This window comes from Pocillopora verrucosa, chromosome 2 (genome assembly GCF_036669915.1).
Source record: "Pocillopora verrucosa isolate sample1 chromosome 2, ASM3666991v2, whole genome shotgun sequence".
NCBI classification, from domain to species: Eukaryota; Metazoa; Cnidaria; class Anthozoa; order Scleractinia; family Pocilloporidae; genus Pocillopora; species Pocillopora verrucosa.
In genome coordinates, this window is record NC_089313.1 from 14,655,812 (window position 1) to 14,679,325 (window position 23,514).

General features: G+C 37.7%; 2 protein-coding genes across 3 annotated transcripts; one reads left to right on the forward strand and one right to left on the reverse strand.

Annotated features, from left to right (window-relative positions):
- Positions 1–460: 460 nt before the first annotated feature.
- On the reverse strand, positions 461–12,464 carry LOC131789452 (myotubularin-related protein 3). 2 transcript variants are annotated; one of them, XM_066162108.1, is made up of 16 exons: positions 12,404–12,464; positions 12,161–12,263; positions 12,005–12,077; positions 10,633–10,760; positions 10,130–10,212; positions 9,184–9,350; positions 8,599–8,689; positions 8,244–8,357; positions 7,408–7,781; positions 6,577–6,688; positions 5,871–6,066; positions 5,064–5,246; positions 4,549–4,719; positions 3,242–4,297; positions 2,659–2,849; positions 461–2,198 (listed from the first exon to the last, which is right to left on the reverse strand). In XM_066162108.1, the coding sequence occupies exons 2-16, from the start codon at positions 12,167–12,169 to the stop codon at positions 2,030–2,032; spliced, it is 3,117 nt and encodes a 1,038-aa protein (XP_066018205.1). In that variant the 5' UTR covers positions 12,170–12,263; positions 12,404–12,464; the 3' UTR covers positions 461–2,029. The 2 variants fall into 2 exon arrangements, with proteins under 2 accessions (XP_066018205.1, XP_058962548.2); XM_059106565.2 differs by having other exon boundaries at positions 10,633–10,763.
- Positions 12,460–22,826, forward strand: LOC131789462 (THO complex subunit 5 homolog). The gene is made up of 19 exons (XM_059106577.2): positions 12,460–12,993; positions 13,957–14,070; positions 14,676–14,773; positions 15,473–15,548; positions 15,805–15,875; positions 16,729–16,843; positions 16,949–17,159; positions 17,262–17,308; positions 17,931–18,033; positions 18,376–18,487; positions 18,742–18,843; positions 19,590–19,686; positions 19,851–19,962; positions 20,270–20,373; positions 20,469–20,556; positions 20,639–20,748; positions 20,882–20,974; positions 21,914–22,008; positions 22,593–22,826. The coding sequence occupies exons 1-19, from the start codon at positions 12,718–12,720 to the stop codon at positions 22,654–22,656; spliced, it is 2,088 nt and encodes a 695-aa protein (XP_058962560.2). The 5' UTR covers positions 12,460–12,717; the 3' UTR covers positions 22,657–22,826.
- Positions 22,827–23,514: the final 688 nt, after the last annotated feature.

The window sequence follows — 23,514 nt, forward strand, 5'->3', positions numbered from 1 at the left end:
TTCCCTCTACCACGCAAGTAACACTTCTATAGACCATTAGGAAAGTGACGGGGGAAGAGGTGTAGGGAAAATCAGAGAGGAAAAAGATAATCGCTTAGAAGAAGAGAGAAGAAAAGAAAACAACAGCAACAAAAAACAAAAATAACAACAAAGACAAAAAACTTTCATATTCCCCAATCCCCACTACACTTGTCACTTTCCAGTACTTTAACCCCCAAGATTTCATTAATAATTCTCCTTACTGTCTGCTACACAATTTATGTGATGTTAGTTTGGAGAATTTGGAATTGGATCCATCATATATGATATTTTTCTTTATTCTCATTACTTGTCTGCTTGATATCGTACCGATACTGTCAGGAGAAATTCTGTCTAGGTCACTGGTGGGACTTAAAGGGTTAACCAAAAGATGCCCAAGTTGTCAAGATTACAACCCCACAAGATAACACAAAGACCTGTGTTCACGTTACGTGACTTTTATTAAACAACGATGACACAATTATAGTTTTAATTTTTCCGACTAGTCCAAGACTAGAAGACTAGTTACGAAGGCTATCTGGGAGACTAACAGAACATTTGGATAAGAAGGAATTACGAACTTGCAGCAAAGGTAAAGACTCCAACCAAGCGAATGTAAGCAGAGACTAGCGCGGCAAAATACTCGCGCGATCCAATCAAGAGTGGTCTTTTATCTGCTCTGACTGGCTTTAGAAACAACTAGTTCTGCTCTAATTGAACAATAACTCATACTCAACATTTATCCCAGCTACGCTACCCAAAACATTAATTTCTAGGAAACGAAATTTCTAGGAAAAATCATTGCTATCCCGCCGACACATTATTTCCAGCACAAAAAGTTCATACTTCTAACCTGTAAAACGAGCACATGTGACGGTTTGAAAATGAACTGAGCCCACTGTATTTTTAACACAGCTATACAGTATGCCGTCAAAACTCTCTGGTAACGTCAAGGCTTCCGGAGTACTAACGAAGATCCGAGCTTCTATCGATAAGCCCTGTATGTACAGAGTTGTTGTATAAAACTGCACTCGTTTTAAAGGCTTAGTGAGGAACGAGAAAGTTGATTTCATGATCCATTTGAAACGAAAACATTTGACCAACCATTAAGTTAGAATTGAGAGCCTTCTATAAAAGAGTTTAACAAATATTTATCGTCTCCAAAGTAGACTAAACATATACTGATCATAGGAGAGTTCGTTCAATTCCAGACGTTCCTACTTTTCAAGGAAAATGGCGGGCTACTAACAAACATGAATTTTTTTAAACATTTTCTGTACCTAATAATACCTTAAATCAAATCAATGCAAGACAAAATAGAATCTGGACGAAAAATACAAAAAAAGGCCTTTTGAAACTATGAAAGTAATATAGTTTTGAAACTATAAACAATTAAGATACCACACTATTAGAAAAATTCTGTAACATAAATAATTCTTTACTAAATATTATGTTTACTTTTAACATTATCAAAACAGCCCTAAAAATCAGAATCAGCCATGATCTAAATTAGTTTTAAGCCAACTTGCTCATACAAACTGCTACAAACAAAAACCTAAGTGGACATACCAAAAACCTGATCAATAACCTGACTGCAAGAGAAAGGTTGACTAAAACTTATGAAGAATAAAAGCGCCTCGTTAAACTAGGGCTATTTTCAGGGGTTGGAAAATTAATGAAGGGTTCCCCGCTGATATACCTTCCAATTCCTTTCTTTCAGGCAAATTGAAAAATTTTCATTTTAACTACCACAGAAATTATTCCTTGTTGACCAGACTAATCTACGAGTACTTTTGAAAACTAACTTATCTTATTGACATTAAAACCCCTTCTACCTCATTCAATACGTTTATGGTTTCACTGCAATGCAAGCAGCGTTTTCTCTCTGCTGTTGTCAAAATGCAAAAATGTTATTAACTGATCAGCAGTGGCTGAAACAGAGTTCCTAGCAATTCTCATGAGCAAGTTGGTCTGTGGAGTTTGATACTAAAGTCTCAGTGGTGCTCATGAATTATGAGCCTGCTACTTCGGGATGCCTTCGCTGGCCGTTCTCCCGTTGCTGAAGAGTGACAAGCTTTTCAAAGCATGCATAACATACTCTGACTGGGTCGTAAAGCTGTTCGTCCGGCAGTGGTAATCTCTTCTCAGAACATGTACCACAAAACACTAGACCACAGTTCCTAAACAAAACAATAATTGGCTGATAGAGACGTCCTTTACATTGCAAATCTACATATCATCAGAAAAAAATTACAACTGTGAGTGGCAAAGCCAAATCAGTGGTAATAACAACAGCTACTCAGGAGAAATGAGAAAATCACAGGGAGCCAAAGAGAACTCATAACAAAAAAGAAGCCATCTACCCAATGGACAGGAAAATGTTAACAAATAAGTCGTCTGATTGGTTGAGAGGGTAACAAAACCAAAACAATCCTGGATTACTTTTAACATTCGATTGAAAATTTCTCTCATGTGCTGATTGCATTCTCAGCAATAGTTTAGTATTCTTTCTCTCATCACCTAAACATCCCAGCTCCTGTATATTGTAAAAGAACTCTACTTTAATTTTCGGTGTGTTCAACTACAGTTAGCTGCAAAATGCATATTCAGAGACAAAAACTCCATAACCATCACACATACCTACAATGATGTTTTCTGTTTGCCATCCAGAACTGTGTATCACACTTAGCACAGCTGGTAGCAGCATGATCTGGGACCCAAAGTGTGGGCTGAGCCTCATTCTCATCCACTTGGATCCAACTTCCCTCATCTGTACTGCCAAGGGAGGCAGGGGGTTGGTCCCCACTAACATTTGACTCTGGCAAAGAGCACTGTAGGTGAAGTAGAGGGAAAATAAGAGTCAGATTATTTATCAAACAAAAATATATATACAACATTTGCTGAATAAATCAGATTTCAACTATGGCTCATTCAAATAGTGGGTATCACTCACTGTATTGGGCATAGAGCAGAAGCGATTTTGCACATTGTAACATTCCCTCTGTTCTTGCAGAATAAAGTTGGGAAGATTTATCTATATATTGAGGCATTTAATAAAACAATTTTTCAACTTGCATTTGTGGGATATGAGATGAATAAAGCCAACATAGCCCCTCTCCCCTGGTGGTTAAAATCGTTTAGTAAGAACTAACTTTTAATAACAGATTCATGAAAGATTCATGGGAAGTTGATCTCTGAAGTGCCATTTCTTAGCTATACGTACCACTTCATCTGCAAGGTCGCTAGTGGGTCCAGAAGGACATGCACCTCTTTCTCCTACAGCAGCCCGCCCCCTCTGTGCATCCAAAACTTTTCTCCGTAATGACTCAATATTAGCTTGATGAGCCACCTCAATCTGCCGTAGCCTGTCCTGGACTGGATCAGCAATGTGCGTCAAACCATCTACATCCAGGTACCCTGTAAAGAGCTCTGATAAACCTTGTCTTGATGTTTTCGTACTTGGTGACATTTCGTGGAAACTGTTGGTAAGTGTTGACTGACTAGATGAACTAGAGGATGGAAGCACAGTTTCTGTACAATCCTTTCTCTCTCCACCACAAGAAGTGTCTGCAGCACATTTTGAATGGTCTGCTGTCAAATGCTTAGATTCATGAGATTCTTGTGGTTGCATATCACCCACAGAATTGATTTCACCAGCTGGGAAAACCTCTTCATCAGTCTCACTAGAAGAAAATTTTTCTGAGGAGGAGTTTTCTCCATCGCCACTGATGGCCTCATCATTTGGCTCAAGTATTACTGTAGCTGTACTACTGGACATGCTGTTTTCAATTTCACTGACACTGTCTTCACATGAAACAACTCCAGCTGCACAAGAGTCTGTTGTGCTAAGATACATACTTTTAGAATTACAAGACTCTGAGTCACTGATTTCCTTTGTTGTTGATTTACTTTCAGAAAGATTCTGTGATAAGGTTGTCCTACAGTTGTGACAACTCTTGGAATTGACATCTTTGTCTACACTTCCAAATTCATTGCTATCCTTTTGAAGTCCTTGCTGATTTTCAAAACAGTCTTTACATACTAGACTTTCATCAGATTTTGACTCAGAGATGTGAGTAGTTGATAAGAGTCTTTCATCTTGCTCAATACTACTGGGAAATATAGGTGAGATGGGAGTAATGCATGCACTGCTCACAGAGTCCCCATAGTCACTGGTGTCACCATTCTCCATACCAGACTCAGCATAAGGTGTGGGAAATGCTGTGTACACAGTTGACCACAACTGTAAGCTGCGTGGTTCGTGGGAGGCCTGAAGAACCTAAGTGATGGCAAATACAAATCATAATCAGTTACAAATTTCACTTGTGCCCCAAAATAAACCTATTTGATAGCCCCAAGAAAAACAGAGTACCCCTTTGACTGAAGCAGAGAAACTGCATTTTGAAACTTTTCTAAAGGATGGTTCTGGGAAATTACTTGGTTGATCAAAAATCTTCCACATAGCTGTCACTCTATATAGAAAAACACAAGCCCATAGCACATATCAAAAATATTAACTCAGGAGTTCACCTGTCCAGACAAAGAGGAGTATAAGCAGTTCTTAAACTCCTTTCTTCTCCAGTTTAGGAAAGACCACACTGGGAATGTTCGCCTGGGAATATTTCCTTTAAGACGTTCATTTTCGCTGTTGCAGAGGAAAGTTCCAAATAGACAGGAATAAGCATGGTGGGCCAACTTTACCTATGGAAAAGGTACATAACGGAAATATCCATTTAAACAGCATACAAAACAGATAAAACTACAGAATTTACACCAAGATCTGAAAAAAGTTGTTCATGCTGGAAAATGGCAAAGTCATACAACTTCTCCTGACCATTCAAAACTTGAATACATTTTACTGGCTATTTCAACAATTTTTTTTTTTAACTTCAGTACAGTAGAGGGAAAAATTCTCAGTAGCACTTCAATATGTCACCAGTTGGGTCACCACCATGCTGATGAAAAACATTTTTGACCCTCACAGGGTCAGGGCACAGTTCTAAAGAGAGCAATGTGTTAACCAGGAGCTGCAGATTTAACCTTACCAAAAAGGTTTCATTAAACTCAAACGAGCAAGGAAACTGCCTAGTGAGTTGGTGCACACAATCAAGCCACTGAAGAAACACAGGGCATCTTTGATTCTCATCATGATTGTGTCCATGACCACACCTATCCGCAAAACGATGGCCAAACTCCAACCACTCACGTGTGACCAACACCTGAAAGCCCTACATGGAAAGAAAACATCATCACATCAAAGAATACCCTTTGCAAAGTTCACCATGATATCAATTTTAAAGAAAAACAATAACCACTCCATGAAAATTATGATTTAAATTGCAAGTAATTCCATACAGTGGGTAGCTAAACTCAATGCAGAATCTACACTGTAGAATTTTAAGGCAAGGCTTGTTTCAGGCATTGTTACTTAAATCTGCCAAATCTCATGCCTTTCAGTCAAATATTCTGTTTCCTCTTCCATTTTTGGCTATTACAGATTCTGTACTGCAATACTTTAAATAGTGGAGTTCAATGTTGACCTGAAGGCACTAATGTTACAAGCATAAGTAAAATTGAAATCGCTGTTTTTAAGAATATGAATGCCCATTCTTGTAATATTTGTTTCACTGTGTAAGTGCTTTCAAACTTACAAGTGGCAATCAAACCATCATCTTGAATTTGTATACCACAATCTGGACCAAAATCATGGGGAATTTTTTAGGGGTCTTCCTCTGCTTTGAGTCTGAATTCAACAAAATCTCTTCAAGGGTCGGTTTAAACTTGAGTGGTGCTTAATTCATAATTTCAACCTCTCAAAGCTTTTGATGAGTTAATGTTCTGACATCTTTTACCTCAATTGTTCTATAGTAGGGGTCCAACATCAGCTCTGCCAGAGCAACAATCTGAGTTGTTCTGTCCCAGCCATCGCTGCAGTGAACCACAACAGGTCTCTGTTCTTTATGGATAGCATTCACAACAGTGTTGGTTGCCTTCAGCAAGAGTGAAATGTGGTGAAGCCAGTTCGTCTTTTCCAGACTGGACCACCAACTAAAGAATATGTAAATAAGTCAGTCAGATTTTACATTTTACAAATCAATGTCAACTAACAAATGACAGGAAAATATTGCATTAATCTTTCTTAACCCTTTCACCCCTAAGGGTGACTAGCATCTAATTTCTCTTGACAATATCACCCCTGAATCACACATTAGTGTCATGAGAATAAAGGAAATGATCACCAACTAAAGAGGCTTTTGATTGTTAGACAAATTCTCCTTGTCAGCACCTTCGTAAATGTACAGAGAACAGTAAGGAGAATATGAATACTGATGTTTGGGTGTAGAGGGTTAGCCCTTTCACCCCTGCAAGTTTCTGACGTATAATTTCTCCAAACAATGTCACCCTTGAATCAAAAGTTAAGGTCATGAAAATAAAGGAAATGATCACCAATTTGAGAAGCTATGGATTGTAACACAAATTCTCCCTATGGTTCAACACAAGTTGTTAAGAGGACAGTGTGGAGAATATGAATGCTACTGTTAGGATACAATGCCTTACTTGGGGTTATCTCTTGGACCTGAGCATAATGTTCTTAGACTTTGGAAGCTCTTCCTTATACTGTGGATGTTGGCCAAATTCATAAACAACACTTCACAGCCTGGGTAGTACTCTATGGAAAAAGGGCAAAGAAAGAATATTATGAAACAAATAATAATCAATATGACAAAGTGTGGATAACAAATACATCACACAATTTATATAAATTAAGCTTGCTTTCTTCTAAAAACTATTTATTTTTATGCTCAATTTTCATTTTAATTAGCACTGACAACAAATACGGTAACCAAGAATATATAATCTCATTCAAGGTATCCAAGATACTGAAAACAGGTCAGTGATGATATCTGATTGTGTAGATGACTTGCCAAAGGAGTTCAAATGCAAATAATTGTCATTGAAAAAGTATCCTTGGAGGGTCTCTCAGCTGATGCATATTGACATGTTGGTGTAAATGAGACTATAATGCTTTACCTCCCACAAGTAATTGAAAAGTAAATTTTCATTAATGCATTTGTGCATTATTTAGCAAACACAAGATGAGAACACACTGTTATCAGCTGTTATCAATTCTCTTAACCCTTTAACTCCCAAGATCTGATTATTAATTCTCCCCAGCTGCTACACATTTACTTGTAAATTACTCATGAGAATTTGGTGTTAGATCAAGATAACAACTTCTAATATTCTCATTACCTATTTGCTGGATAATGTCAGGATATTATAGGGAGAAGTTTCATGTCAATGACTTCTGGGAGTTATAGGGTTAAACAATCTACAGGAAAATGCAAAGAGGCAAGGAGGGAGAATTGCTGATCAAATCAAACTTACCCTCACACTCACAGCCTCCTCCCTTGGCCCTGTTGACCACTGCTGCTGTATAGGCCCTGGCATCCACAATCAGAACCTTGCGCTGTTCAATGACACTGCTTGCTGCAACATCCTTACCCTCATCATCATTGTCATCACCAGTACTATCATAAACTACATCTCCATTGGGAATGGCATCTGTGTGCCCATTTGTGTGATGATTCTTCACACCCATCTCTTTGATGAGTTGCTTCTTTAAAGAAGCAGACACTGAGTCTGTTGCACAAGCTTTTCCTAATGCATGCAGAAGGGTCTCATCCTCTTGACTTCGCCAACCAAACCAACCAACCTCTGGTTGACTACAGCGAGCTATAACAGCTCCATTAGTCATGTGCCTGTGGAGCAAAGATAAACATGAAATGCCTCTAACTGAGATAACACACCCATTACCTCTGATTGAAACAAAATAGCTTAAACAGGGTTTCGAGTTCCCCTTTTCAAAAAGTTGCCTTTTGGCGACCTTCATCTGTAAAATGGTCACCATAGAAAAACATTTGGCTGAAAAAAAAAAAGAAAAAAAAAGATAATCATATCAATAGGAGGATACTTCATGTTTGCGTTTCCAGCATTTGGACATTTGATAATTCGACCAAACATCAACATATTTTACAGATTCTTTTTTCAAAGCTGTTGCTCACTGATTGATGACTTTTGCTGAAATTTTCAATCGTTAAAAATATATTTCACTCGCTATAGTGACCAAAACAGTTGCAACTTAGAGCAATCTGACAGCAGGCAGATGAGAAATTTACTTTTTTTCCAAGGTGAACAAACCATGATGTAGCTCCTACCCTTACCTCCACACAACAGACGGAAACCTATGGGATGTTCGAAACTTAGCTACAGCTTCCATATCTTTGTCAGTAATCATGGCGGGCACAATATGGAGTTTTGGATAAGTAGAACACAACCTGAAAAACAATGCAGGACCATCAAAAATTTGGAAGTAGGAAGGAAAATAAGAAATAATCAGTGGCCATGTTATTGTGGACATACTGTTTGTTCATTTGTGATTTCTACAACTTGAGAATAAAAATTGTATGGGTTCACCAACCATGAAATAATCTAAACTTATTAGAGTGCAAGAATACAGGAAACATTCCTCTTTCTAAATTAATATTGTTATGAAAAAAAGGGAAAAATTTAACTCACTCAAAGTTAGAGTTGATGTCTGTGATCCTCCATGCATCATTATCAAAACCCATTCTTTTGACCTCTGACATAAATGAATACTGCACTTCATCTGGACAAAATGAAAGAATGACTTTCATTACTTCCAGAATTTAGAAAATTACAGCACAATTTTATTCAAAATATTCAATAATGCAGAGCTTCCGTTATCCTGTTCTTTAGATGCTCTCAAAATTTATTTGAGTTTTAAGTACACAAAAAGTCAGGGAGGTCAGACCTGAAATTCAATGGGTAACAAATCATGTCTGTGTTTCCTTACACCCCATACCACATACATCATACCACAGGTCTAGCATCCAGCTTCTTCTTGAAATTCCATTATGTTATCTTGCAAACAGGTAATGAGAACAAACAAGCTTATCTGCTTGAGGTTGTTCTTTGACATCAGAACATATAATTAAGAGGAAATGTATAGCAGTCAGTAGGATGAATCACTACTGAAATCTTGAGAATTACAGGGGTGAAGAACTGAAGATAGCAATAAGTACTACATTTGTCTTCCACAGAAAAATTCTCCAGATTGACAAAACTTGGCTTTGCACCTACCTTGCTCACAGAAACTGGTAAATTCATCCTTTTCTGCAGAGTTATAGTCCAAGCACCATGCATAAAAGGCAAAGGCAAACAGATCTTCAAGGCGCGAGACAGGACAAATGAACTTGCTAAGACGGTTATACCAGTTTGTGCACTGTTCACTGTTGTCAAATAAAATCCTGTAGAAAATGCAATAAAGAGCAATCAGTAAACCTGGGGGATAACATCTCAGATACAAATCAAGTTCCAAACTTATATCAAGGAGGAACCACAAAATGCCAAGCCCTTCAACCCTTTATACCATAACATCAGTATGCACATTCTCCTTACTCTTCTCCACAAATCTCCTTAAGAAATGACTAGGAGAATTTGAATATAATCAAGTAGTTCTTTAGTTAATGATCATTTCTTTTATTCTTGTGGCCTTAATTTGTGATTCAGGAATGATATTGTAAGGAAAAATTTAATGTTGATCACTCTCGGGGGTCAAAGGGTTAAAATGTATTTTAATTGTATACATTTGAGTCCACTGGAACATTGGTATATGGTGGCAAGCACAAGAAATTTTTCATTTATAACAGGGTTTTTCCCTCGTCTAACCCAATAAACAGGTGTGCATTAGGAAACATCTAAATCCCAGTCCTATAGTTCTGTAAGAATTTAGGTTTGAAGTCCTGGATATTTCCATACTTTAGTCAGCTTAGCCCTTAACTTTTCCATTAAAAAATCACATCTATTACCCCATTTTACACCAGATCAAAGATCTCAGTTCAAAAATCAAGTTGAATGAATAACTTAGTAAAAAGCTTAGCTGCATTTGCTTTACCTTTACTACAACAATTAAAACATTCCATGACAAGAAAACATGCAGGAAATACCTGATATTACATGTATACGTGATCTTGAAAATTTATCCTCAGCTCTACAATTGTACGAGAAATTTAAGGCATTGTCTCACCTATAAGACCTGGCATCCTTACAGTTGACATCCATCCAAAAAAGATCTTTCATTTCCAGAGACTCTATCAACCGCAAGGGAATCTGAAATAGAGAAAAGACAAATCAGAGAATACCAACCTAAGAGAAACAAGTTCAAGACAGAATCAAGCTTTTTCATTATCAGACCAATAAAATGTATGTTCAGTTTAATGTTGTACCACTGAAATTGGATGATTAAGAAAATCTGTTGCATGAATGCTGGAGTTTCACACAAAACAAATAGAGTAAAAAGAAGTAATTTTGTTTGAAAACGAAATGAACTCGCAGCCTGATTCTGTTGCTTTCATGCCTTTTTCTCTCTCTTTTCCCCCGTAGAAGTTGTTATACTGAACAATTATTCAGCTATAATTCATCTCAGAGAAAAAAATATAGGAATTGTAAGGTGGACAGTCCAGAGATCTGATATTCAGACCTGGGTAAAGAACAAAGATTAAAATTATCAGGACAAAATTGAAAACTTACATTCACAAACGAGTCTTTGAAACGAATAAAGAGACGAAAGTTGGAGAGAGTAAGCAAGGCATCAGATGTTTTCTCCAGATACTCCACACTTTCTCCACATAGTTCAGGAAATGGTATCTGAGCGGCATCTTCTATTGAAGAGAACAAATAAATGTAGAGGGTTCAAAGAAGAAGGCAAATTGCTAAAACTTTTTTTCCTCTATTGTTTTGAAGGAGAGTGGGTGTTTAACTAGATCTAATAAGGCTTTCACTACATGGGAAAGCAAAAACAATAGCAAAAAAAATTTAAATAAAAGTGAAAGATAGCAATATTACAATGTGTTTGAGAGCATTTTCAAGGAACATCTTGTGGCTTTCTGAGCAGAAGTGAAGATCACCATCTTGCATTTCCCATTTGCAAAGCAAACTTTGATTGATTTGAATCAATGAATACAGATTTACTTTATCAGCTGCAAATTATGGCACCTCAATCCTCCCTTCAAACTTACTACTAATATAGAAAGTTAAAAACGTGAAATTTGAGATATGTGCATTGCTATCTAGAAATCCTTTATTTTAAATTATTAATTAAACGTAAATATAAACAGACTATTAACACAGTAGAGAATGTTCAAATTTGGAAACAAATAGTACAAACTAATCTGCTTATGTTTTCAGAAGCTCAGTTATCAATTTGAACGTGCACAGACATGCACAATTGGAAAATGAAAACAAAAAGATTTGACACAATTTTATCACGGATGATAACCTTTCTGACCAAGGGGAATTAAAACGCGACCTCTTGACAAGGGTACTACCTATTATTAGCTCGTCACTCCATATCAAATATTGACGTTGTATCATTTGTGGGGCATGATTTTTAAGTACTTTAGGACGTTTTTAAATTTCAACCAACACTTCAAATATCAAAATGTACTCCTCTCACCATAACAAGGTCAGAAGAAATTTAATGGTTCGTTAGTATACACCATGACAATTGATAACAATTAATTTGACAGTCTTCAAGCGCTTGATGACTCGATCTGCTACAAGGAAACTAATAACGATTGACAAACCAAACCTGCGTCTGAGTCGAAATGTCCAGTTAGATTGCAAAGACGTTTATTTGGATGCAAGGTAAAATAGTAGATAAATGGAACGAGTTTAATCCGGCCCGAGCTAGTTTACAAGATAAGGCAAATAAAACGCCCGCGATGAGCTTATAAATCTGTAGTCTAGACGGAAATGGTGAAAACTATTTCCACATACCGCTTGGTTGGCAAATTTTAAACTCGCCATCGTGTTATGAATTCGTATAACTAACGAAGTAGATCTACAAAAAACTATGAGCATCTTGGGTTGGAGATGACACAGCATGAAACTTGGCACTAACCTGAAGCGAGCGTCTTCTTCGGGAAGAGCTCACTTGCTTGCACGTAAACCATACTAGAGGGTTGTTCGGCTTGCTACAAATCGAAAATTGAAGATTTGATCAGTTCCGCTAGTGAAAGTAGATCGACAACGTAAATTATGCGTTAACTACTCTTACCGCAGCCATCTCCTTCAGTGTTCTTCCAGGAAATCGCTTCGTGAAAACAATGAAGGAGCGTTATCCTGAGCTACTGATTCTGGAATATGGCTACCTTCACGTCCTAAATTTGGACAGAAGAGCGAACTGATAACCCAACAAAAACAGCTTACAAATATCTTGAGTATCACTCACAACGACATCAACTGTTCGTGGTTGATTCATGCATGAATAAATCGTAAAATACTACATTATCATCCAAACCTCTTCCAAATTTTCCCTTGGAAGGTGTGGACGTCAACAGAACAAGAAATGAAAATAAATGATGTCATGATTAAGCAGCGATAAACCATAATATGCAACGACACCCTCCAAAATGACCAAATATGGTAGTGGTAGTAAATACGAGACAGCAGGGACACAGTCGGGGTATGTTAGCGGTGTTTCAAGTAAAAGCATGCGTTATTGGGGAGTGAAGATGGCGGCTGCGTGGAGTTACATATGAATTTGACATTGCAAAGTAATTCTCCAAAATCCACCAGTCTGTCTCGGAATTTTGATCAAGTTTGTGGCCAAAAATGAAACGTAGAAGAACACGCACGTCATCAGATGCAGGTAGTCCTTCGCAGGAGAAGAGAGTGGTTACATCTCCAACCAGTTCGAAAACTGCAGCCGCTTCTGCTTCTACTACAACTAAAGATGGTACTTCTAAATCTTCAGATGGTCAACATGTTACGAACATAGAGGATACGGAGGTGGAGAAGAGAAGTGCTGCTGCTGATGTTGCTTCTTTTGAGAGAGGAACTGAGGAAATCAGAAAGCTTGTAGCAGAAATTCAGAAGCAAAAACTCGAGGTAAGATCTAGAAACTTAAAAGAGTCAAAAAGCGATCATTTTGTACAATGAATTGTTTAAACACAGGAACAACGGTTGATGGCATAGTGTGATCGGAAAGTTCCTGAAAAGAACTGTTGTTGGTAAGAGTAACTGACATCTGGTCTGAGAGAGGCTATCATTATCAGATTCAAATGAAACAATGTCCTTTTAGGTTGTCAAAAATCAGTCACGGTCATTGGCAGCATATCTTTTCAGGACTACCCTCTTATGAGGATCACATTATGCAATGGACTGATCAAACTGTTCAGTTTGCTGCTTAGAAAATTGAGATTATGAAGACAAAATGATAATTCTCAAAAGGTCTTTAATGTCAGAAACTCAACTCCAGCCAAGATCCTCCAAGTTTTCAAGAATCAAGGATTGTGAATTAAGGATTAACTTCTGTTGACTGTCAACTTACATTTCAGTGATACTGTATCGTTTACTTATTTGATGCCTAAGAGTGACTAGCTTCTAATTTCTGCTTTAAAAATCACCCCTTAATCAAGCATTAAGGTTATGAGAATAAAGGAAACAATCACCAATTAAAGAAGCTCTTGATTATTACACAAATTCTCCTTGTCACCACCTTAGGAAATGTATAGAGGACAGTTTGGAGAATTTACATACTGATGTAAGGGTGGAAAGGGTCAATACAGTCTACTTAAAAGTCAGGACCTTGAATGAATCAGCAGTGGCACACCTGCTTCTGTTCAAAACGGTTGCCATCATTATTTTTTGGAAGTCACCTTGTCCTTTGATTGGTTTATAGCTATACTCTTATAAAGCAAATTCAAAACATGGTTTTCTGACAAGCCTGATCATGCTTGGGTTTATGTTATGGTCTTTATCCTCAAACCAGTTCAGAGAGCTCTCTGCTGGCATTGTTGACACTGGTGTTGAGAACAATAATGTGGAAATTTTTTTTTTTTTTTTCACTAGGATTCAGATGTCAGTGAGTCCAGGATAAGGTGCACTCTCCTGTTTACGATCTTGAAAAAACTCAACAGACTTGCACATATGCGATGTAAGAAATCTAGAGAGAGAACTCAAGAGGTCTGTGAATGCTTAATAGTAAACTACTCTGCTTAAATTAATTAGAATTTCATTGTTAATTGAAATCATTTAAACCTGAAATCTTTAAAACTACAAGATGTATCTTGCACTATAGCAAAAAAAGCCAGTCAGATGGCTAGAGAGTTTCTCAAAGATCCTGTTACCTTCTAATTTTCCTATCAAAAGCAAAGTAAACAGAGTGTGACTATTGTGCATCTGGCAAAAATTTCCCATTGTTTCCTTGTAATTAGCAAATGAAAACAGTGAAAACAGTGAAAAAAACTTAGCTCTTATCAGTTTTTATTTTGAATTTTTTGTTCAGAGGTTATTGGTGAAGCTGATCATAAACATGCAGCAGGTCCAACTAGATTATGAAAATTTTCCATGAATGCTAGAAACTAAAATATCCTCTGTGAAATTAATGCTGTTGGATGGCAGAAGTTTTTGGAGACAATGACTTGTTTTCAGAACATCCAGTAGTATGAAAAAGGATATGAGCAAGTCAAAGAACTAATAAATCATTTATAAATAACTTGTCAGCAGAAGGTATATTTGTTCATCCATGCTGTTATCAAGCTTTTATTTTTTTCTATTCTTACTTTCAGTCTAAACAGAAAGTGGATAGTCTCCACCTGCAGTTACAGAACCTTCTCTATGAAGTGATGCACTTGAAAAAAGAAATAACAAAATGTCTTGAGTTCAAGTGAGTAAAGTGTTCTTTGAAAATGTTTTGAAAATTTCTTACCACCACACCCTCCTTTTGCATAATCATTTTGGCCTCATTTTGTGGTAGTGATGGTGAATTGGTTGCCTCACTGGACCCTGAATCAAGAGAGCCTAGACTTCGGCCCTTGCCAGGCATTGTGTTGTGTTATTGGAAGAGGATTCACTTTCACAATACCTCTTTTAGTCAGGAGTATAGATGAGTCTTAGGAAACTACAATGGAAACTTTATAAATACTTGGAAGTCATCATATGGTGTGACACCATATCCAGAAGGAGAAGGAATACTCTGTTTTGCTTCATGTCATTGAAATCACCAGGATGGGCTTTGGCAGTCATGGGTTACATGGCTGGCATTAACCCATGAAATTGGGGGATTTTTGCATACCTTTTGGGTTAATCTAAGCTGTGTTGTTATCTTTTGTGAGAAAATTAAGTTTAACTTACTTCTTTGCTTACACAGTACTAAAGGATGCAGGAAATTGTTAACAGAAATGTGATGAAATGCTTAAGTTAACAGTTGGTGTACTTCCTGTTAAATCTCATCCAGTAAGAGTAGCTGTATTCTTACTTGCCTTGACAAATACAAAACCATCTGACTGTACAAGAGGTTTTAACTAAAGGCAGACTTTTACCTTCTCTAGACTGAATAAATTTCTCTTTCTTTAAATGTTATTAGGTCAAAAGATGAAGAAATAGAGCTGGTGTCAGAAGTTGAATTTTTTAGAGATGCCCCAAATGAAATATCCAAACCTGTAAGTAAAGAATTTGGTGTAGGTTTTAGTTTTGCATCCAATTGGTGTATAGGGTGACAAAAGTTTTGTAGACAAATCAAAAACTGATGTGAAGCAAAATTGATATTACTTTTGTCACTCAATTGAAAAATGCTTCGTAGAAACCAGGTTTTAGTCTAATAATACTCAATGAATATTTATATTATAGCTGATATGCATGGTATTTAGGCCAGTGAGTCTGGAAGTCCTTATTGAAGTTAACAAATTAATTTTTAAGGATGTCACCAAAGGAGATTCTCATAAGTTGATGTTGGCAAGACTTGACTGGGAACTGGAGCAGAGGAAAAAGTAAGACTTACCCATAATCCTATAATTCACAAAAGTGAATAATGCTAAAACAACTTACATTGAAAAGCAATATACCTGTAGAAAGAAGTGTTCAATTTTAAGTTTCTGAGTGATCTTTAACCCTTTAACTCCCAAGATCAAATAGTTAATTCTCCCCTCAAGCTGCTACATATTTCCTTGTAAATTAGTAATGAGAATTTGGTGTTAGATCAAGATAACAACTTCTTACTGATAAGTTTGAATATTCTCATCACTTATTCACTGGATAATGTAAGGATATTATAGGGGGAAGGTTTTTGTTGATCACTTTGGGAGTTAAAAAGTTAAAGCCATCATGAAAGGGATAAGGCAACAGAAGTAAGAAACAACATTTTTGAAACTGATACTTAATGAAAAGATTATTCCTACTGGCTTGTGATCTGCATGTGTAAAATGCATTTTTCTCTGTTTATGTAGGCCCTATGGCATTTGTGCATTCTTTTGCATTGTCAATAAGTTTTATAGTGTCTCTCTTTTGTCACCCTTCTGAGACTTTCCAACTCATATCATTGTCTTTTCTACTAAATAAGTTGATTTCTGTATTATGGTGCCACAGGGGAATGAATCGGGGCTTATGGAACTCAGCTGGGTAGGTCCCAGGAGTGGCATTTTATCCTAGTTGAAGGTTTGTGGTTTCCACCCTGGGGTATCAGTGTCTTCCTCCTTTTGGGATGTAGGATTTACAGATTTTCTCTCTCCAGATATGGCAACTGGCTGCCTTTCCTTGTACCTTTCCCTTCCTTTGCAATACTGTTTTATGTTCCAGGATAATTGTTTGAATTTCATACTTTGTTTCCCTTTTTTCTTACTCCAGATTGGCAGTACAAAAAGAACAGTTTCTGAAAAAGAAAGAAACACTTTTGAAAGAAATCCACACCAAGAAAGAATTCTTGGACAGTCTACAACCAAGACTAGAAAATATTTTAAAGGTACATGTAGCTGATGGACATTAGGTAATCATGAAAAAAATTAGAATGCTAAATTTTTCATTCTCTCAAGAATCTTCAATAAATACTTTTTCATTTGATCTTCAGGCCACACAACCTGTTCAGGAGTACATGAACATGCCACTGGATGCTCAGCGAGCACAGCATGAAACTGCACGGTATCTCCCTCAATCGCTGTACATTCTGTATGTCCAAGCATCAGCTTACAATGAGGCATGTGATCCTCATTTGGAAGTCAAGATTCTTGGTGATTTAGATGTTGCCAAGGCTGCTATGGAAGCTAAACCTGCTGTTAGAGGTTTGTTTTCAACATGGTGATTAGTAGTATTGTCAGTCTACCTCAAGGTTATTGCACAATTTTATGTGGAGTCACAGGTACATGTGTATTTTATGTTTGCAGACATTGACAGTGATTCAGATCAGGAAAACACAGAGGGACACAAAAGGGTACGAGTTCAGTACAGTGTATAATTATCCATATTTACAGTCTGATGTGTAGAGGGATCATGGCTTATTAATAACTTCTTACTAACTGAGTGTGAGGGCCGTACCAGGAAATATTAGCTTACAGTTGTGGCAGTACAGACTGAGGGCAGCAGGGTGTGTACAAAAATGATGGAGGGCCAATATTCCCTGGTACGGCACAAGCATTTCAGGTTAATAAGTACTTTATTATATGACACTTCACTCTACATGGCTTATGACCATTTCTGTGGAAATGGTCATAGGGAGGTCACCATGGCAGCTGAGCCGCAACCTTCCAGGCACCTGTCAACACAACACATACAAACCATTGTGTGGAGGGAACACGCAATCAAAATGCAGAGGAAGGAATAGAAACAAAGCAAGGAGAGTAGCAAAGCACATTTAGCAAAAGCATCTGGCTATGTCCTCAAAGCATTCCCTAAAACTCTCACATAACATTGGTGAAACTGCTGTATTGACTTGGTTTTAACCTGTCCAAACTAGTCTTGTTTAAAAAATTTGTTATCATTGCTTGGTCACAGGAGGGCTTGTGATCTACCTTAATGGAAAAGAGAAGAGTGCCCTAAATCTTTTTCCTTTTTAGTCAAAGCATAGGAGAAAAAAAGAAGAGGCTCGTTTGGAGGAGAAAAGGAAATTGTTACTTAAGAAGCATCCTCTTCAAATCTTAATACAAGTTAAGTGTAAAGGTATGTTTTATGCATTGGCACTACATCCATTATTTCACAAGAATATTGTTATTCAGTATTACCACATGTGAGAGGGTTTTGTTACTGTTATTGAAAAAACAAAATGTTTCCACCAAACTGGATGAGAAGATTCTGACCACAAGGATATGTGTAGTCCAAGGAAGACTGCAAACAATGGCTTGATTATTGTGAGGTTTTAATCTAGAGTGTAGAAGTATCCTAAAAACTGCTTCCACTCTTCTGGACTGCCCAGCAAGTTTGGATTTTGAAGTATTTGATCTAGTGGTAGATCTAATTTGTTTCAATTATTTTCCCACAAACTTGAATCATTTTCTTTTTCAGACAAAGCAACACTTGATTTGTTATTCTCCTTTTTGCCAACATTCAACACTGTGGTGGTCTCACCATCACTGAATTTGAATGAAGCGGTATCAGAACCAGTGTTGGCAAATAGGTAAGCAATTAATTTGTGAAGTCTTATGAAATGGTGAAGATTGATTAAAAAGTGCTCCTTCCCTTGTAATCTCCTCTAACCAAGTGAACATACAGTTTTTTCTCACAGATCTACAGGTGCAAATTGAGGGTTAAGTAATGTTAATTGTACCAAGTTGCACCTACTCAGTTGCAGCATTCAACTTTTGGTTATTTCTGGCCAACATGGAAACAGACCTTTACTGGTGTTTAATTGTCAAATGCATTTGTTTTCAGCACACTTCTTTCCCCTGATTCACTGCTAATCAATCTGTTTCCTGATGATGATGGAAACACGGCTCCAAACCCTTCCAGCTTGTATCAGCTTTCAAAAGTTGGGTAAGAAGGATTTTTTTTCTATTAGCATTAGGGTGTATCATATGGTTGTCTAAAGGCATAGGTGACTGTTGATATTGCTGGATAAAAGTGGCTACTTGCCAAAAGTGATGTGCGAAAAAAAAAAATGGTTATGGGGGGTATGCTCTCAGTCTCCGTCGCAGCTGTTCTTTAGGATGACATGCAACACTCCTGAGTGTTGTGTGACATCCCAAAGAAGGGCTTGAAAGGAGACTGTGATACTCCCAGTGCTGGCTAGTTTTCTTCATTCTTTTGTTGCTTTAAAATATTTTTTGTTTTGTTTGTTGAAAATTGAGCTCAACGGCTCTCTTATGAACAGAGTTATGATTTGCTGTAAAACGTGCTCTGCATGTTTGAGTGATAGATTATGCGCCCAAAATATTTCAGCTTAAACTCAGTCACAAGCTTTGCTCATCAACTGGGAAAGGCCTGGAGAAGCTCAGTCTCAATCAACGAGTTGGCCACATCATCTTAACTCTTAAAGCTTTGTTCCACCTGTATACGTTCTTTTTTTTTTTGTTATGCTTTTCCAAATTCGAACAGTTTTTCAAATTGTTTTGGAACTTAAGAAGGTGGGAGACATGGAAAAATCCAGACAAACTGAACACTTTCGTTATCCTTTTGAATTTGTGTAGTTAAGTTTTTTTTATCAATATTTTTTTCAATGCAGTCTATAAAATAGTCTATTACCTTTCGTCAATAAGATTTGACCTGATTCTCTTTTTCAGAATGACTACTTTTACAGATTTTGTCCGCCTAGTGGGTAAACCTTACATGTGGGTTCAGCGGATTTGTGGACTGAACTTTTTGGCCAAGGAGCTACATGTAAGAGGATGTTACAATTTTTATTTATTTTTTTATGTTTCACAGTATTTTGAAACGTAGAATAAGCAGTGGTTTAAAAAGGGCGGTTTCTTCCGATTTACTTAAACGTGCACTGTGCATGGATGCTCTTCACTCAAATGGTTTACTGTTCACCTTTATTGCAGGAAGTTTTGCCAAAGTCGTCAGTTAGTTTGTCTCATATGGAAGCAACCATCAAAGCTATAAGAGCAAGAATCTTAGCCAGACTTGCTCTGCAACAACAACTGACTTCCCTTGGTAAGCTTGGATAAGAAAAACTTCTAATTTCATGAGCGTAAGCGATGTGTACTTGGAAATCTTTGTCGGGGCGTTCTTAAATGTTCCGAGTTTTATTATCCAATCAGAGATAAGCTCGAGCACTCGAGGGTACATCGAAGGCTCTCACATCGTCGGATACGAAATATTTTGCACGACACGTTTTTAGAGTTCGCTTTGGTAAACCAAGTCAATGCCGTTTGCAAACTTGATTCAACTGTTCTGTTTTAGTTTTATTTACACAGCTATGCAGTTGATAGTATTTCTGTCTTTCTATCTAAATTTTCAGAAAATTTGACGATTCCAGGAAATAAGAATTCTCTACAGATGTTTCCTACCAAGATTTCAACCAAGTTGACCTCCTGGCAACCAGTAACGTTAGAAGAATTCCAGGTATGAGTATATTACCCTCTGGCGGCGACTATTAATCAGGCGATATTCTCCAATATTATGCAGTCCAAGTATAATAAAGAAAATCTCTTTTACAGGAAAGACCAGTGCTCAAAAATCTTATTGAAGAAGGTTTCATTCAAGAAAGTGACATGCTCTTCCAAGCTGTGTTTGAAAGAAGCAAAGGTTGGCTTTTGTCGTTAATAAGGTTGTTGTTGTTGTTGTTCTTATTCTACGACTAATATCATGGTGTTTTTGTTTTTTTCAGTTCAACTGAAGGTCTCAGTGATTTTGTCCCAGGAGTATCCAACAACCCCGCCGCTTTTTTCCATAGCAGTGACGTGTGGGAAGACGGTGATAAGAGACAGCCTCACGAAGGTATACGTCAGATTTAATTTCCCTTGCAAGCCAGCATGAATTCATGGATACCCCCTGCATGTAAGCATAATGCAAAAACTGTAGCTATGATTGTGCTTCTGAGTCTTGCTTTGTAATGTAACTTGTTTTTCAGGCGATTGAAGCGGAAGTGAATGTTTTCTACCCGGAACTAACAGAGCACGACTCTTCTTTAAATCTATTAGCCAATCAGCTTCGCCGCTTACAGGTTTGTAACACAACACATCCTCATGGGCGATTGTCTTCTATACGACAAAGGTGCTCCACCCACCCCTTCCCTCTCGTGCCTCTCCACTCTCCCCTTCCCTCTCGTGCCTCTCTACTTTGCCCTTACCCCTTGTGCCTCTCTACTCTCCCCTTCCCCCTCGTGCCTTTCCACCTCCCCCCTCTCCACCTGTCTATTACAACTGCCACAGTAAATAAAGGAATCGCCTCTCCCCTTGGATAAGATACGGGACAAGAACCAGGAGATTCTGGTTACCCCCTAAAATTTTTTTTAGGCTTCCCTGCCAATTCGCTAGTCCTCATTTATTCTCCTGGGCAGAGAGAGGCGAAAGTTAGGTGTCCTGTGCAAGAACAGTCCACGGTGGTCCCGGGCTATAGGTATGGTTGATAAGTCAATGGAGCTATTGTATGATTGGCCGATAGAGGAAAGAAATCGTCGTTAGTCTCTTTTTGTAAGATGTGACATCCGTGTTCATCCTGAATGAACTTTTATGTCGATGTCTCCAACACGTAAGAAACTTATTCAAAATAAAGTGGCTGACTTATTCAAAGTTTTCTTTTATTTGAAAAGTGCTATTGTACATGTTTAAATTATTAAAATCGATTTCCAGTCTGGAAATTATGATGATGCAGGAAAGGATTCCATTGAACTTCTTGGTAGACTTTATTTAAAAGAAAAACTGATCAGACAGATGATCTCCTGTGTGTGTAGAGTTCCTTTGAACAAACTTTTCTAGTTTTTTCTTGAATATCAAGTTTATCAAGATGATCATCGGGGTCCTTTTTCTTCTCTAGGATGGCTGATTACCTGATAATGTGCCCTTAATGTGTACTCAAGTGAAATTGCTATCATTTGTTGTATTTCACGTATGAGTTACACAAAGCTTGTCTAGACTAATCGCACTATGTTAAATCCTTTCAGATGTGTTTGGATATCTATCTGGAATGTGGAAGTCTTAACGACGTAGAAGGTGCAGAAACATTTGATCGCGAGAAGTTTTTTCTTCGCGTTAAAAAGTAAGTATTCAGTAGGCTGGCATTTCTGAACCAAATATTTGCGACAGTGACCTAGTTCCAATCCAATTTTTTTCTTTTCAGTATAGTTCCGAGGTAAAAGTAATGAACTTCATGAAAGATAAAAGTTTGGGAACTGTGATTAGCTAACTAATGCTTTTTGGAAACGGGATCAAATCATCAGAAAACACACCTTTATGACAGTTTTATAATGACGTCTCCTTAAGGCAGAAAGTGTCCCTTTTCTGACGAATCTGACAAGATCGGATCTTTACTAAGACTGTTATTGTTCCCTTCTTGTGAAGGAACGCGTTTCATTTTATGGGGGCCAACTTGTAGTGATGGAAGCGAATTGGTAAGGGAGCGAACTTGCAATGGGGCGAAACTTTCATGAACCTTACGAATGATCTGTCTGGACATCCCGGAAATTAATAAGTCCTTGTGGGCTTTTTGCTATAGGGAAATTTTCTAGGAGCGCTACAATGATTCGAGGTATCTTGTCTTGAATCCATAAGCAAGAGATACTTGTACGCTCAAAGAAACTATTTTGTTTTTTTGCTGAACCTTTTGCTCTATTTTCTCTGTAGGGGACGAGATCGCGGGTTACCTCTGAAGTACGACTCAACCCAAGGATTGTTCACCCAAAGATAGCGATACCTAAAGAACCAGGCTTTTGAAGGCTTCTAAACGTGTGTGCAGAGAGAATATCCTAGTTCTCTGGAAAACCATACATCGCGCTAGGACACAACTCGTCTGACGTGATCAGCATTCTACTTTTGTAATTTTAAATGGTCCTAGATTAAATTTTTACTTTGCAACAATTGAGTGGGATATTTTCTTTCTTTTTTTTTTGTTTATGTTCTAATCGTCAGTGTCGTTCTGATAACCTTTTAACCCCTTGGGGTGACCAGTTTCTAATATCTCTCTAATTTCCCTCTCTCCGTCGGAACCGTCCGAAAACATACGAGACCCTGGGAAATTGGATTGGACATTTCGAAATCAGAGTGACCTGCATGCACCTCAATTTTGATACCTCTACGGTGAAAGGGACCTTGGGGAGGAGAGAATCAACTAGCTGATCCACTCTTGCCGTGTCATGTCTTTGCCAGAAAGGACGAAAAATTTCATTTCACGAGGTTCAAATAGTCTATCGTGATTGACCCCACTCGTAGCATTTTCGCATCACGCTAACACTTTTAGGTTCATTTCTAACGGACAGACTGGCTGAACAGCTCTGTCTGCCACTCACAGTAGAGAACGCCAAATTTCTTGCAAACTCTCTAATATACAAGAAAATTTGGTTTTTATCAACTGAGTTGCAAATTGGCCACCGTAAAGAGTTTCCAAGCTGACGTTTAAACCGTCAGCCCTTTCGTCAAAGCGAATGGCGAAGAACTAACGCTCGAAATTTCAGCTTAGAAACTTTTTCGGATGCCAATTTACATTATCAACTCAGTTGATAAAATAAAATTATCTTGTGATACTTCCCCACCGACGCAGCACCACAGT